A 17,448-nucleotide genomic window follows, 5' to 3' on the forward strand; every position below is an offset into this window, starting at 1 on the left:
AATGCAGTTCTCGGCCTGCTTCTCATCCAAAGTCTGTAGAGGTCAACATTAGCTTGTTCAGACTCCAGTGGGGTTTGGATTAGGCATTCTGTCTGTACTTTTTGGATAAAAGGCAAATCTTTATTGCACCAATATAGAATGTTTCCAAAAATACTTGTTTTCATCAATTGCAGAGGCTGAAGAGGGGGAAAAGGCAACCAGAAAGCAGCACTCCAAGGAAGCTATCAAGTCAAGTGGACGTGAAAGGAAAAAGCAAAATAAGAATGGGGAGGAAGCTGAGCTTGAAGAGAAAGTTGAAGCCCCAAGGCAAAAAAGAACTACTAAGAAGAAAAGTCACAAAATGAATGACAGTGATGGGGAAAGTGAAGCAGGGGAAGCAAGTGGGAAGAAAAAGAGAGATAAAAAGACTTCTAGCAAAGACCAAAAGGAAGCAGAAAATAAAGAAAAGCAAACAAAGAAGAAAGGGAAGGAGCAGGATAAGAAACAGAAGAAAAACCCGGCAGAGAGGTACTCTAACAATCCCCAGACAGAAACCTATATAGTAGAATCTCATTTTTGTTGAATGTCAGCTTCCTGGGTAGCAGGTGTTGTGAGAGGCTACCGGTGTGGTGCTTCTGCTTTCTCCTGTTGATATCACTCGGCTGCGTGCGTGTGTTCCCTCTGTGTGCTGCCCCAGCTCTGCGCAGATAGCTGACACAGCAGACCCGACGAGAACCCCAATGACCACAGAGTCTAGTAAGGTACAAAGGCACCTCGGCCAGGTTTACTGCGATCTCGGACACAATTGCAGTTCCCCATAGATTACTTAGTCTACCGGGCATACTACTAATAGAGGCCTCTTGGCAAGGACCCGGCTCAGTGGCGGGACTTTCCACTGCCCCCGTGGCCAGACAAAGACACCACCCCAGGGATACATTCTTATACACAGGTACAAACAAGTTACACATCACTCCTGACGTATTGAGGTGCAGCCCCTCTACGCAACAAGGTACAACCCCTCTACGTAGTAAGGGGCCGCCTCGCACCTTGTACCTGTTGGTTCGATCAAAACAACTCTATCCATCATTTTACTCTTTTGCCCCTGTCATTGGGATGGGTTGGCCTGTTCCATGTTATCTGTGGAATGTTCCCGTATGGTATGTCTTGGTACCATGTTTATACTGTAACTTTGCTAGGTGAATATATTTTTATGCAGTATCAGCCCTTTCCTTGCCAACTTCTGTGAGCAGGGCCTGCCTCTGGCTCACAGCTTAGCTTTGCTTTATGTTAGCTAAGTCTTGACCATTGCTTTAGTTCAGGCCTTAGGCCTTATACCAGGCCTTTGATACCAAGGTTTATATCTCAGGGCCTCCTCTTACTACAGCAGGTTCATGAACCTGTGGCATATTGGTGTAGGTTACTAAAAGAACAGTAAATTGTTACTTGTAACAAAAATTTAACCCTGAGAAACAATAGAGTTGTTTTTCTGGTTAAAATGCAAACTAGATTCTTTTCAGAATCTTCTTCTACCCCAAATATGATCATAGAATTAAGTATGTAATGGATTCCTAATGTGCAAGTATTGGAGCAAGAAAGAGTCCTTTTAAGGAAGACAATTGAAAGTAAGCCAGAATAGGGCACCTTCCTTTGGCTGGACATATGATAATCCTAAAAGGTTAGAATGGATCTCTTAGGCTTTCCAGACTATTCCCCTATTAATTTTCCTTTGTTCTAATCCTTTTCTTCTTCACCCAAACTTTTTATTTGCTGTGTTGCCTGGCTATCATATTTCTCACCGTGATCGTATCTGGTTAACTGTAAGAACCCCACTGGCAGTCCACATGATACTTATGAAGATGGTTGAGTCACTTTACAACAACAAGAAAAGATCTGCAAGACTGAATTGGAGTTATGGTTGAATCCCAAAACCACACCTGTTTCCACTAAGTTTTTGTTAATGTCAGCTCATGTGCTGCCAACTCATGTGCTGCCAGTGAAACTTAGGTTAGGTGACAATAAAACAAATTCATTTAAGGTCTGATTTTTGCAACACTTCCTTTGAGCAGTTCTTAGGCAAGGAGTGTCAATAGGACAACTCAACATCAAGGCTCCAGAACTGAGCCTTTTATAAGTGAAGGCCAAGACAAGATGCATGTGCCAGATTCTCAGCTGGTATAAATCAGCACAACTCCACTGAAATCATTGGAGCTATGCTGATTCACAGCTGAGGAGCTGGTCTGGGACTGATCTGGATCTGGTGTTTATATAAAGCACACACATCAACTCCGAGGCCACTGTTCTGAGAGGACTTGTGTCCTGGGTGAAGGTGACTATTTTTATAATTGAAATGTGGCAGGCAATGTCTTTCATCTGGTAACCTGAAGCATGTGCCCAAAATCTTCTCCTTGACCTGAGCATCTTAAAGAAAATGGATAATTTTGACTACCCCATCACTGTGTCGATTTATTTGGTAGCACTGTCACATTTGAGCCAGAAAGGTGTACGTTCAAGTTTCCTCCCTTGGTTTGGGTTCATCACATGTAGTGTTGATATTGAAGGACTGCACTGAGTGGGGAAAATATCATCTGAACTCTCACTAGTAGATATCCAGATTGAAGTTAAAGATCCTGGAGAATTTTTCAAAGAGACAAATAAATCAGTGTCCTAAGGTAGAGTTTTCCCATGAAAGTTTCATATTTCAAAAAAATTTCCCATCACACATGGGACAAAGTCAAAAATTTCAAATGAACCAAAAATCAAAACCAAATTTGGATCAGATAATTCAAAGTGTTTTGTTTTGATCATTTCAAAGTAATTGATTTCAATTTCTTTCCTTTTAAAAATGTTTATTTAATAACTTACCATAAATTAACTTAGCTTTCAAAATGAAAGCTGTTTTGAACCAAAAAATGGAACTCCTTGTTTGGAAAAAATGAGACATTTCAGCAATTTCAAAATATTAAAAAAAAATACTACTACTACTTTTTTTTTTTAAACAAGCAATTTGTCAAAACCAACCCTTTCCTGAAAGTTTTGAATCTGCATTTTCTGAAAAATAAAGTAAATTTCGTCAAACAATTCCCAACCATCTCTAGTCCTGACCAACATTCCTCCCCCCACCCCCAACATGTTATGGCATACAAAGTTCTCTCTGTTATTGCAGAGAACATAATGACTGCTCCATTTTTTGTTCAGTTATTGAACACTGCCTATGTCTAACTCACTGGTCTGCAAAGTGCTTTATAATCCCTGAAGTATATGAGGTGCTATATACAACTACATTTTATTACATTGTTTGTGTGATTTCCCCCCCCCCTCTGATTTTACTCTACTTTCGTTCTAGCTCTTCTTCCTCATCTGCTTCCAACTCATCTGATGAAGAGTCTCTGTCAGAGGAAGAACTGACGAGGCTAAAGGAACAGGTAGAGGAAAAGAAAAAACTAATATCTACCATGAGGAACAAACCTTGGCGTATGGTGAAGAAATTAGCATTGCTCAGGTAGCCCAGTGCATTCCCAGCTATTTATAGTTTTCACAATAGGAACCACTGAAGCTAGAGTGTGTATTTAAATAATTGTTGATGCACATAACGTTTTAGAATTACAGTTTGCTGCTGTTATCAACCCAAGAACCCAGCTTTGGAAAAGCAACCAATGGAACTTAGCCAGCATGATTTGGTTTAAATGAGAAGCGCTTAGAGGCAGGATTCTGTTGTCAGTCTCTGTAACTAGAGAACAGATGATAAGCAAAATCTGTTCAACTGATACCCAGGCTGGGATCATTCTGCCCTTTTATTTAAAGGCAGAGAATGACTTTCAGACTCCTTGTTAAAGCTAACTCTGTGCCCTTCTTTGCTTATTCATGCCTACTGTTATATAGCAATCAGAGCAGCTTGTCTCCATCTTACTTTACACTTCCTGGAGCATTACTGCTTGCAGGTGACTTGGAAAAAATACAGTATTGTTTACAGCCAAGAGAACATTGCCTGTCATCCCACACTGTATGGGTTAGCAATGCAGATTTCACTCCTCACAATAACCTTGCAAAAAGTGCCATGAACCCACTGTAGGATGAGAAATTAGTTCACTATCTTGTGTTTGCCTAGAGGCTATTCACAGCCCCAGCCACCCATGTTGCCAAAGCAGGCAGTAGCTGTGGCATCTCCCCTCGTCTGCTCCTTTCTTTCACTCTGAAGAGCCAATCTGACCTTCAGACACCTGGCCCCTCTCACATCAGCAGCATACAGTTTGATTCCCACAGGGTAGTTATAGCAGCCTGGTCCTTCCCTTTGCCTCTCCTGACCTGGGTTCTTGAGGGAGGTGGGAAGGGGACTTCAGCTCTCTGTACTTAAATTTCCTCATCTGTAAAAGGCGACTGACTAATCATTTTTGATCTCCCAGGTGGGTTGGGAGGGTCAGTCTATTAGTTGTAAAGACCTGGAGACCCTCAGCATGAAAGTTGTTACAAAAAGGCACAAATTATTACATTATTATATAGTGTCCTAGTAGCTGAGAGGTTGCCTGGAATCATGTTTGACTGCACACTCACCTCTGTCCCCAAAAGAACTGCAAAGAACAACTGAGAGTGAAGGAGGACACATATACCCACTCTAATTTGCTTAATCAAACTGCTCCATTACCTTGGCTGTGCAAGAATATTTAATGAATAGGTTGCAGTACATAATAATAATACTAGTCTATCCAATGATCTCAGAATGCTTTACAATTCGTTAATTAGAACTTATAAACAGCTGCTGTGAGCTAGGTAAGTATTAATCCCATTTTACAGATGAGGAAATTAGAGCACAAAGAAAATAAAGTCAACATTTTCAAACATGGGTACCTAAATAAAATTTTGGGGACCTCTCTTTAGGCATGCAAATTTTGAAACATATCTACAAGTGACTGGCCCAAGACTACACATTAAGAAATCCAGGAACAGAACCTAGACCTCCTACCTCCCAGGCATATGCATTAACTACAAGATCATCTTTCCTTCCTTCCTGACAGCTGCACTGTTAAGAAAGTATAGAAGGAAGAACCAGACTTCTCTCATTGATAGGGAAGGAAGACCCAGAATATGAATGCTGTTGGAAAGGGAACCAGGTGACCTTAGGTCTATGTATGAGGAAACTCAAACAGGGATATTAAGTTACTTTTTCCAAAAAACACACCAGAAATCTTGACAGAGCTGGGAATAGAATCCAGGTCACCTGACTCTCACTGTCTTCCTCCCTTTGATAACAGCACAATTCACAGAAATTAAAAGTGACTGTATAACATTCTCTGCACCCAGTGCCATCTTGGGGAAGATTCTTTCAATGTTTTAGATCAGGGCCAACCCTAAGCAAACACAATCACTTTTGTATTTTTGAATTAGGGAGGCACAAGCTTTTGTAGAGAAGTTTGAAGGAGCGTTGGGAAAGGGAAAGGGAAAAAAATTCTACGCATACAAGATGATGATGGCAAAGGTAAGTGCTGTCATAATGACAAAAAGAAGAGTGGATGTTTGGTCACTAATACAGTGTATTTTTGGCTACAAGCAATAAACTCACATTGGGCAAAATAGCCACCATTACAGAAGCTGAGATAGTACTCCCCATATGTATTTTAATTCACTGAATAGCTGCATTTTTCATGGTTCCTAACCAAATTCATGCAGGATATGAGCCAAATTCTGCCCCAACTTAAACCGCATGCAGCCTCCCTACAGTACAGGAGGATGCAGAGCATGTAAAATCAGGGCAGAATGAGGGTCTCTGGGTGTGGTCTCTGACAGGTTAAAGTATTGATTGCACGAAGGATTGGAGACACAGCCAAATCCAGGCATAGTACCATTCGTTTCAGTGGAATTGCGCCAGTTTACAAATTGGACCACTGAATGGGAAGATGACCATGGAGAATTGTGACTTCATTGCAAGACTGGAGTCAGTAATTAAGTTATTGCTTTCAGGGAGATTCCACTGATTTGAGACTTTTAAAAAAAATTGATCATGTCCTGTTCCCATTGATGTCAGTGACAGTTTAGCCAGTGAGAAAAGAATCAGACTTGCTATTTGTCAAACGAATCCTTCTTTTAAATAGAAATGGGCCCAAACCAAAGCCTCACACATAGATCTGGGTCTGCAGCTTCAACCTCTCTCTCCCTCTCTCTCAATGGGTTAAATCCCAACACTAACTCTGATCCTGCAGAAACCTAACAAAGTTAGGATTCAGGACCTGAATTTGAACACGTGAATTTGGAAGCGTTTGGATTCAGGGTTTTGATGTGGATCATTACAGAAGTAAAAAAAGGTCAGACCCAGACCGAAAACTCCAGAATTTGGTTCAGGCTCACCTCTGGCTTTAAAGTTTGCCACCAATTTTTAATAACTCAACTAAGCAATAACTTTAGAAACTCCTTAGAGAAAGCAACGCCAGAGGCCTCTCCATGACCAGCCTAACATTACATCTCTATTTGCAACACTGTTTTCTTATTTCAGAAATGGGTGAAATTTAAGAGAGACTTTGACAATTTTAAGACACAGTGTATACCTTGGGAAATGAAGATAAAAGAAGTGGAGAGTAAGTGCAACTTCCATTTAGACTGAGACATGACTAAGATATTTTGTTATACAGTTTTGTGTTACTTCAAATAATCTCTTGGTCACAGAGAATCTTACCCACCCACAGTACTAACCACTGCCTCTTTTTGTTTAAGGTCACTTCGGTTCCTCAGTAGCTTCTTATTTCATATTTCTGCGATGGATGTATGGAGTAAATCTGGTCCTTTTTGGTTTAATATTTGGACTGGTTATAATTCCAGAGGTAAGAGCTTAGGCCCCAATCCTGCATTCAGGTTCATGCAAATAGTATCTTCTCCATAGTAAATGTCAAAATTAGATTGATGGCATATTGTTACTTGTTATTTCCAATTGTACTTTGTTACTCCCAGTGTTATTGCATCTGGTAATGTCACATCCAGTCATGTCATCATCCTTATCTTAACTCTTGATCAATTTCTTATCTTCTGCATCATTCTCATTTTGACATTCACTAGGAGCAAGATACTGCTCATGCAGGCATAGAGACCTTGGGCTGTCTCACTGATAGATCTGTGGGTAATATCACTTCATGATGCTCTATCTTCCTGGAGTGGCAGAATAAACTTCAGTTTTACTTAGTCTTAGTTAAAATATGGTAAGAGATACACCTTATGCACCTATTTGGATTTATAGTAGCAAGTTAGGGTCCTATTTCTGAAAATGTTGGGTTTTGTGACTATGTCCCTAAATCCATATTTATCACCAATGGGAGAGATTTTCAAAAGGATCTTAAAAGACTTAAGAGCACAATTCCCACTGAAGTCAGTGCCCCGTAATCACTTGAAGTGCTCTGATGGGCTGCTCCACTCACCGCCAGGATGGTGCCTCCTCCTGGTTACTCTGGGGAACAGCTCACAAATTCATCACCCCTTCCTGTGGTTTCATGTTGTCTCTCAGTTTCTCTTTCTGGGTCAGCAGCCCCTGCTCTCACTCCACAAGCTGCTGCCTCTTTGTGACTTGACCCTTCAGCCAGGTCACCAAATGTTTCCCCTTCTGGGGTTGGAAAGTCTCTTCCCACAAACAGGCTCAGGCAGCCTTCCCAGTCACGCCACTCCCTCAGTGGCTGGCAGGGGAAACTGGGCCCACCCTCTACTCTGGGTTCTGGCTCAGGGACCCTCTAGCCAGCAGTCAAGGCCTCCTTTTGACCTTACTGCCTTTCCCTGACCCCTCTGCTTCCTTCCTGACTCTCCCTCTGTCCCCAGGTTTGCCAGCCCAAATGTGCCTCCCTTCTCCCAGGGAGTGACTGCAGACTTTCCCAGCAGTCCCTTTTCTGCTGCCAATTTCCTGCCTTTATAGTCCCAGCCCAGCTCATTCCTCCTCACCTGGGCTTCCTCATTCAATCAAGGGATTGCTTAACCACTGGATTCCCCTCAGCTATGACCTGTTGCGTTAATTAGCCCCCTTCTCAGTCTGCATTAACCCTTTCAGGGCAAGTGTGGGGTGAATACCCTTTGAAAAATCCCACCCTTAAGCAACTAAACATGGATTTGGAAGCCTAACTTCAGGCTCATATTGCTGAAATTTTTGGTCAGAGTGAAAAACAGAACTCAGGAATTCTATTGGCTTCAAGTATAGGCCATCATATCTCTAAGAAATCCAGGATGTACATTCCCAAAAGTACATAAGAAAACCAAAGTGACAATATGATATTGTCAAACACATTTCTTAACCCTGACATTCTTGGGGAAAAAAAATCACAGTAAAGGTAATATACTGGTAATATTTAATTACATGATTGCCTATTAAGGAGTTATAAAATGTAGGTACAAAATACTTAATGATGTGGTTTAAAAGTTCTTACTGATACTAGTGTTTTTACTGGTGTTGATTTGACATGGCTGCTTGACTAATAAAGTGGTCAGTCTGACCAAGTTTTGCATAGTTTCTCAGGTTCTTCCAAATTAAGAGGATGCATAAAATAAATAAGATTTGCCAAATCCTCTAACAACCAATAATTGTTGGTTTCCAAAATACCCGTTTTCCACATCTTAAGTCAGCCAGTTGTTTCTTCGTGAGAAAGAGTTTTCTTGTTACTCTTTCCCATTGTTATTTGGCCAAAGAAGAGTATCGTGGAAACAGTTAGTTATGACCCTTTTAAAAATAGATGTGTGTATTTAGCTATATAACTTAGAGAATTTTTTCACTTGACCAGAGCTCGGAGAGCTGGGAAGCTCAGTTTCTGTGTGTTGTGTCTTTAAGGGCTCTGCTATTCACCAAGACTGCCAGATGTTCTTGTTCAATGCAGGTTATTACAGAGGAAAGACAGTGTGTGGTCTTCTGATAGAGATTGCACTTTTTTCCCCTTCTTTAAATTTTGTTGTTCGCTTTATCTAAAATAAAAGCCATTCAGATTGAAAGTATCCTCTGAGCACGGAAAGGCATAGCCATTAGAAGTGAATAATACAAATGCATTTTCTTTCTTTATGAATTGTACATTTCCGTACAATGAAGTAGTTGTGCCTGTTTTGTCTATACAGTATGTATTTTATTCATGGTGCATTAAACTGTTACAGTGTATACAGGGGATTGGCAATAACCATTTAATTATAAATGGCTTTAAAACTAAGTGTACAACCCTTGCAAAACAAATGCATTAGAAGCGATTGACGTAGACCATCTGCTTCGTGCTGCAAATGTATTCCAAACCATTTATGAGGCATTTAGACTTTGCTGTGCAGTGGCCATAGCCTACTTATAAATATATTAACTCTTTATGACTCCTTCATAGACAACCCTTAAATTAAAGTGTTGCCAATCAATTCTGATAAACCCTGATCTTGCTGCAAGTCCTACCCTGCAGAATGCTATTGGGAGATGCCAGGGCATTATTCTGTTCTCATGTCACCTTCCTGATGCCAGCTGCCCTCCTGACCCCTGCCATTTACAACTGCTTAATGTCGAGATTATTTCATAACTCAAGAACTGTATAAATATAAAGCCTATCTGTAAGCATGAACAAATGCCCCTCAGCTGATCTTGGCTTCTCTTGAGGGAAGAATACTGCATCAACTGATCAAATGAATCCCTTTGTTGCATTAGAGAGATGTAACCCATGAAGTTCAAGGCAAAGGAGCCTTCTATCCAAATAAGTGAAGTTTAAATTGAAGTTGTTGCTGTGCAGACATGCTCCTCTCTCTACCAGCTTCCACTTCCCAGGCAGTATTTAGCCAGACTCCCAGTGTTTTCAGATGGTGCTCTGACATGGAGAAGAAAAAAAAAATATTCTAAAATGTATGGTATATGCTATTGGTAGGATTCTATGAAGCACTCATCATTTGACATCAACTCTGACATCACTAGGAATACAGTTAGGCCAATGCTGAGCATTTTGAAAATATAACCATAAAAACCATCGATATCTTTGCCAGTCCAAGCCCAACCCCAGCAATGCTCTGCTTCATCCTCCACTAACAATTCATTTGTGTGCCATTCCACCACTACATCATAGAAAAATTTGGTTTTAGATCAGGGCCAACCCTAAGCAAATCCTTTTAAAGGGGCATCAACAGAGAAAAGTTAGATGAAAGGATCCATAGCATCCCCCTACCCCCAAACATTGCCATTCCTTCCATTCCACCATCAGGATCTAGAGAAGGCAGTTCTGGAATTCTGGAGCACTAGAGACCCAGATCAAGCAGTTTTCCTGATTTACAACACAGAAGAAAGAGTTGAATGACACCAAATATAGCCAAGCAACATGAAGAAACATCATGTATCCTCGGGTTGCACTTTACATCACCAGTTTAGTAACAGATGAAAACAATAAAAAAAGGCAAGAAATTAAACCATCCCATTCATAGTTGCTGCATTCATAATCTGTATGTTCCTAAAGCATTAAGTCATTTTCACAGTAGCCCTAAACCAACTCCTAGCTACCAGTGTTCATGTACAGAGATGTGCCAACAATGTCAGCATCTCCGAACAATGAAAACAAAGAAGTATCTGGAATCCTGCACGTACTCAGATCAGGTTTTGACTACCCAGGAGCATTTGATTATCCATGAGTCATCTGCATGGCAGCCAATGACTCTTATTGAATGAGTCTAGTTCAGGTTACATAGAGAACATTTTATCCACAGCATCACTACTAGATTACTAAGAGAAAAAAGGGAGACAGAGGGGGAGGGCAAATTCTGCTCTCATACACTGAAGTAACTCCATTAAAATAATTGGAATTGCTCTGAACATAAGAACAGCTGTACTGGGTCAGACCAAAGGTCCATCTAGCCCAGTATCCTGTCTACCGACAGTGGCCAATACCAGGTGCCCCAGAGGAAGTGAACCTAACAGGTAATGATCAAGTGATCTCTCTCCTGCCATCCACCTCCACACTCTGACAAACCGAGTCTAGGGACACCATTCCTTACCTATCGTGGCTAATAGCCATTAATGGACTTAACTGGATAAATTCATGGAGGTTCTCTTTTAAACACTGTTATAGTCCTAGTCTTCACAACCTCCTCAAGTAAGGAGTTCCACAAGTTGACTGTGCGCTGTGTGAAGAACTTCTTCCTTTTATTTGTTTTAAACCTGCTGCCTATTAATTTCATTTGGTGACCCCTAGTTCTTGTATTATGGGAATAAGTAAATAACTTTTCCTTATCCACTTTCTCCACATCACTCATGATTTATATACCTCTATCATATCCCCCCTTAATCTCCTCTTTTCCAAACTGAAAAGTCCTAGCCTCTTTAATCTCTCCTCATATGGGACCCTCTCCAACCCCCTAATCATTTTAGTTGCCCTTCTCTAAACCTTTTCTAGTGCCCGTATATCTTTTTTGAGATGAGGAGACCATATCTGCACGCAGTATTCAAGATGTGGGCGTACCATTGATTTATATAAGGGCAATAATATATTCTCCTTCTTATTCTCTATCCCCTTTTTAATGATTACTAACATCCTGTTTGCTTTTTTGACCGCCTCTGCACACTGCGTGGACGTCTTCAGAGAACTATCCACAATGACTCCAAGATCTTTTTCCTGATTTGTTGTAGCTAAATTAGCCCCCCATCATATTGTATATATAGTTGGGGTTATTTTTTCCAATGGGCATTCCTTTACATTTATCCACATTAAATTTCATTTGCCATTTTGTTGCCCTATCACTTAGTTTTGTAAGATCTTTTTGAAGTTCTTCACAGTCTGCTTTGGTCTTAACTATCTTGAGCAGTGTAGTATCATCTGCAAACTTTCCACCTCACTTTTTACCCCTTTCTCCAGCTCATTTATGAATAAGTTGAATAGGATTGGTCCTAGGACTGACCCTTGGGGAACACGACTAGTTACCCCTCTCCATTCTGAGAATTTACCATTAATTCCTACCCTTTGTTCCCTGTCCTTTAACCAGTTCTCAATCCATGAAAGGCCCTTCCCTTTTATCCCATGACAACTTAATTTACATAAGAGCCTTTGGTGAGGGACCTTGTCAAAGACTTTCTAGAAATCTAAGTACACTATATCCACTGGATCCCCCTTGTCCACATGTTTGTTGACCCCTTCAAAGAACTCTAATAGATTAGTAAGACACGATTTCCCTTTAGAGAAACCATGTTGACTTTTGTCCAACAATTTATGTTCTTCTATGTGTCTGACAATTTTATTCTTTACTATTGTTTCAACTAATTTGCCCGGTACCGACGTTAGACTTACCGGTCTGTAATTGCCGGGATCACTTCTAGAGCCCTTTTTAAATATTGGCGTTACATTAGCTATCTTCCAGTCGTTGGGTACAGAAGCCGATTTAAAGGACAGGTTACAAACCCTAGTTAATAGTTCTGCAATTTCACGTTTGAGTTCTTTCAGAACTCTTGGGTGAATGCCATCTGGTCCCTGTGACTTGTTAATGTTAAGTTCATTAATTAATTCCAAAACCTCCTCTCCTGACACTTCAATCTGTGACAGTTCCTCAGATTTGTCACCTACAAAAGCTGGCTCAGGTTTGGGAATCTCCCTAACATCCTCAGCCATGAAGACTGAAGCAAAGAATTGGTTTAGTTTCTCCTCAATGACTTTATCATCTTTAAGTGCTCTTTTTCTATCTCTATCATCGAGGGGCCCCACTGGTTGTTCAGCAGGCTTATGCCGGTGTAAGCAAGAACAGAATTTAGTCCAGAGAAGACATTAATTGGTTGTAAGTTACTTTAGATTCCTCCATCCTGTGTTTATTCCTGGAGAATAGACCTTACTTGCGATAGTCTCCAAATCCATCTCTCAGCCCTTTTTAAGACTTTCCCCTTTTATTTAGGGGGTGGTGGTGGTTTGGTTTGGGTTTTTTCCTTCATTTTTAACAATGTACCCATCACAACTACAACCACATTTTATGGACTTTATGAGATATTTGATAGATGAACATCAAAGTACACCTCTACCCCGATATAATGCGACCTGATATAACACGAATTCAAATATAACGCGGTAAAACAGTGCTCTGAGAGGGGAGGGGGGTCAGGGCTGCGTACTCCAGCAGATCAAAGCAAGTTCGATATAACGCGGTAAGATTTTTTGGCTCCCAAGGACAGTGTTATGTCGGGGTAGAGGTGTAGTAGAAGTAAAAGGGTGGTGGTTAAATAATACAGGGCCCAATTCTCATCTCACATGAGTTTTGCGCTGGTCTAGTTCTAGGAGTTACTCCTCATTTACACCAGTTTGAGATCACAATCAGGCTCTTAGATGAAATCCTGGGCCCAGTGAAATCAACGGTAAAAATTCTCATTGACCTCAATAGGACTAGGACTTCACTCTTTGCCACTAGGCATTTTTGTGAAAGTGTTCATCATCTTCACTCACGTCATTCACTGTTGATTCCAGATCTGGAAGTTTTTACCCTTCCCACAAGAACTAGCAAAATCAGGGCCGGTAAAACTTCAACCTACTGCTCGAGAGAGTCTCTCTTTTTACTACTATTTTTTAAATTGTAGAAGAAGTCATTCTAAAATCTCCCAAATTCTCAGAGTAATTTGCAGCAAGTCATTGTAACACAGCAGCAGAAAAAACTCTCACCATGTCAAATCCCAATTCAGCAAAGCACTTAAGCTCAGTTAACTTGACTTCAAAGGCACTATTCACATGCCCAAAAGTTAAACTGATGTTAAACCAATGTGGTGAATCAGAGCCATAATCTACAGTACACACACACACACAATCATGAAACACCAGAATTTTTTGCACTTTTGATAGTCCTGGGAAGCATTAGGAAGCTTATGGGGATCATTAAACGTGCATATGCTATTTCAGGTTGAGTCACTACTTGCAATCGGAGTTCTACAATCTTTGCTAAATAATCCTGTTTGTGAATTTGTTCCACGTTTTAAAAACTTCCCTTTGTCCTATTGTATCTTATTACAAGGAACATATTTAATTAATGGAGAAATGAAAGGTGATATACACTCTGCTATACTATAAACATGTCTTCATAAACCTCTCCTAGATCTTGATGGGAATCCCATATGGAAGTATACCTAGAAAAACTGTACCCAGAGCTGAACAAGCTACCGCTATGGATTTTTCTGTCCTTTGGGATTTTGAGGTAAGTATTGTACATTCACTTCCAAAGTAGATAAGATGTGTTAATATGTAAAGGAACAAAATTCATCCCTGATGTAACTCCATTGAAATTGCTAGGTTTACAGAGATTAATTTGGTCCCAGATGTTGATTAAATCATTATTTTATGGTTGCGCACACACACACACACTTACACTTTCCCCCAGACAAGGACATGAAATGACTCCCATTGACATTAATGGGCTTTGGATCAAGCCCCAAAACATTTTGGATCAAAATCTATTGTGTGCGCGCGTGCACATTTGTTTGCATATGGATTTAGCAAATTTCCATACATAAATGTGTTTGGAATGCACATACTGCACATCCATATGCAATTGTTGGTTCTGCAGGAAAAAGCTGTTGCTTTTTTAAAAATTCTAAAATGGGTGCACATGCACAATTACAGAGCACGTGGCTGTTCAAGTTGTAGATTTAATTCTCATTTTACAATAAGATAAAACATAAATAAATCCACTGAAGTCAATGGAATTACATCAGTCCTTCACTGGGAGAAGTGAAATCAGAATCAGACACCTATTCTCTCCATCCCTTAAAAAAAAAAAATTATCTGTAGCCCTGGGAAACTGAAGTTCTATATATCTCAATCCTTGGCTTCTTCTATTAGAATTACAACAGGCAGGCCTATTAGTTTGATTTACAATAATAATTTTGTAGTGAGGATAATGGTCTACTAATAAGTGGAGTGAAAGCAACTTATTTCACATATGTCATGGAATAAATCATCAGATAGTAGTGACTTTTGGCACTACTGACGTAGGTTCACATAAGTGACCTAGCCTTACTGGCAAGGAAAGATTTGGGAAAAATAAAGACAGCTTAATAATTACATCTCTGCTGCACTGCAAGTCAATATAGACCAATTATCACATAATCATCATTTTACATTTATATAGTGACTTTCATCCTGAAAAAAATGCAGAACTTCTGTACACACAAGAATCACTTCACCAATTACTAGTGCATAGGTTGAGCATTGATTCAGAGGAAAGAGTTCCACTTAGTTACCAGCACCACTTCCTATAGCAGCTCAGGTTTTCCTATTGGGGCCAGAATGTCAAACTCATGTGTGCACTGACTCTAAAATTTAGGTATGTCTAAGCAGAAAGCATCTTCACATAAATGGCAATGAATGGAGAAAGTTAGCCATGAAATGAGGGGCCAAAAGAAGATTGGGGAGGTGCTCTTGCCACTTATCAGAAATAAAGTGGCAAGCACTATAGGAAGTTGCTGAATAGACAAAGTGCAGCAAACTAGGAAATGAAATATCCATTATTCTAAATTTCCAAGTGTGTCTAGTGAAACGATGCCTCTGCTTTTTGGTGCCCAACCTGAGGCACCTGGGAGGATTCAGTTTTCAGAAATTGCTGAGCCTCCATTCTCTGAAAATCAGGCCCCCTGAAAGGAGTTTGAAGTTGGGTGGCCAAAAATTCAGGTGCTCAAAAAACAAAACAAAACAAACCCAGTAGTTCCACTTGAAAATTTATGCCAACATGCTTATGTGCCTTTAGGAAACCATCAAGGTACTAAATCAGTCCTCAGAGAAAACTAGCAGGAGGGTGACTAGGTTCTGTTCTGTATAATACCTTTCCTGAGGTCAGATAATAAAAGATGGTATTTCTGGAAGTGTTTTTGAGATACTAGCCAATGCTGCTGAGAACTACTATTGAAGGTGGTACTTCCAGAAAGATCATCATTAAAGTTTTCTAAAAACCACTAATCTGAAAGTAGGTCAGGTAAATGAATCCAATTTATTAGCAGGTCTTCAAATGTCTGTTTTGAGCAACCTGATACAGCTGTGATATTGTCTCACTCATTTTTAATTGAGGATCTTACTGGAGTTTTAGACTTACTCTCCCCACTCCCTAGCATGTAAAACTTACTGAAGCTCAATGCTAATTATTGGCAATCTGAGTATGTTTGCGTAGAATGAGCAGTGCATCTTTAAAAATTAAAAAAGGAAGGTAGCAGCAATCTTTAGTCTGTCTAGTTTGGGGGATAAACCCACTTCAAGACAGAGGGTAATTTTTTGCTGACCTGCAGCTGGTATTTTTATTTGAATGTCTATAGGTTCCGCACATAACAACTAAGGAAATTTGTTCTGAGATGGGGCCATATGTGACCATGCTAGGACAAAGAGCAGATCTACATTAAGCTTCCAAATTTTTGCCTTTAGCTTGGCACACATCCACACTGTGCTGCTGTGACTAACATCCACAGAGACTCACCCTTTATTACTGTAGTGTGCACCATACATGTGGTGCAATGGGGGGGGAAAAAACTTGAATAAATTTAAAATGAAGAGAAGAAGCATCATCACCACCAATCCCTGTAAAGTAGATTTCTAAACAGAAAAATATTTTTCAACACAGTAACGAATAAGTGAATATTTTGGCAGCAAATGGGTTACATAATTGATGACAGCAGTAGAAAGGAATAGATCTAATTTGGACATAAGACTACATGTATCACAGAAGGAAAATAAAAAAACCCAACAACATGCAGTGTGATGTTCTGTACAATTTTTGACCAGGGACCAGAAAACTAAAACATTAGGAAGGTTATTTTCAGGCTCGAGTTTCACCCTGCACTAATGAACTCCAGAATGGTCCTCTTTATATTTTACAAGGCTTTTTACTCGAATCCTCCCCACCATACACAATATAATTGGTTACAATTTCCAAGGGACTGTGTTGCTGCCATACCAGCTGCTGTGTTGCTGCTCTGCTCTCAATAGCTCCTCAGTAATGGCAGAGATATGCAAAAGGTCGTGCTGTACCTATGGCATTATACTCAGATTTGCAGTGTTCCCACCACCTGCTGGAAATCATGCAGAAATAACTCTGCAGCCAATGTTGTGGCCTGGATTACTAGAAATCTCCCATTAATAAACACATGCATAACTAACAACTTTTACTGAATGCATCCAGCTCAGCTGGGGATTTTACAAAGAACTGATTAAACTGGGTCTAGTGTACAGCCTAGGATATTGCTTTGGTGGTTCCGAAGTCCTGATCAAAAGAACAGATGGGAGCTTTCCAGAATGTTGTAGCCAGGCAGGGCTGGATTAATGCAGGGGCTTTAGGGGCTGCAGCCCAGGGCCTCGGGCTAAGGGGGCCCCGCAGGCCGGATGCAGCCCGCTGCTTCTTTTCATCCAGCCCGGCAAGTCTCCGTGCTGCGGGCAAACGCTGGTCCTCAAGCCTCAGTGTCCCCCCCCGCGCCAGGAGCTGGAGCCGCAATCACTGGCTCACCGATGTGTAGGGTTACCATTCGTCCGGATTCCCCCGGACATGTCCGGCTTTTTCGGGTTAAAAATAGCG

The 17,448-nt window shown here is 40.5% G+C and overlaps 1 protein-coding gene across 1 annotated transcript in view; it reads left to right on the forward strand.

Annotated features, from left to right (window-relative positions):
- TMC2 (transmembrane channel like 2) overlaps positions 1-17,448 on the forward strand; it is a 56,964-nt gene that overhangs the window by 6,020 nt on the left and 33,496 nt on the right. Inside the window, exons 2-7 of the mRNA XM_034761011.1 lie at positions 174-507; positions 3,323-3,478; positions 5,359-5,449; positions 6,461-6,542; positions 6,679-6,785; positions 13,993-14,091. Coding sequence (XP_034616902.1) covers positions 174-507; positions 3,323-3,478; positions 5,359-5,449; positions 6,461-6,542; positions 6,679-6,785; positions 13,993-14,091 — 869 coding nt within the window. The remainder of the gene's footprint in view (positions 1-173; positions 508-3,322; positions 3,479-5,358; positions 5,450-6,460; positions 6,543-6,678; positions 6,786-13,992; positions 14,092-17,448) is intronic.

The sequence above is a fragment of the Trachemys scripta genome, chromosome 2, assembly GCF_013100865.1.
Source record: "Trachemys scripta elegans isolate TJP31775 chromosome 2, CAS_Tse_1.0, whole genome shotgun sequence".
NCBI lineage: Eukaryota > Metazoa > Chordata > Testudines > Emydidae > Trachemys > Trachemys scripta.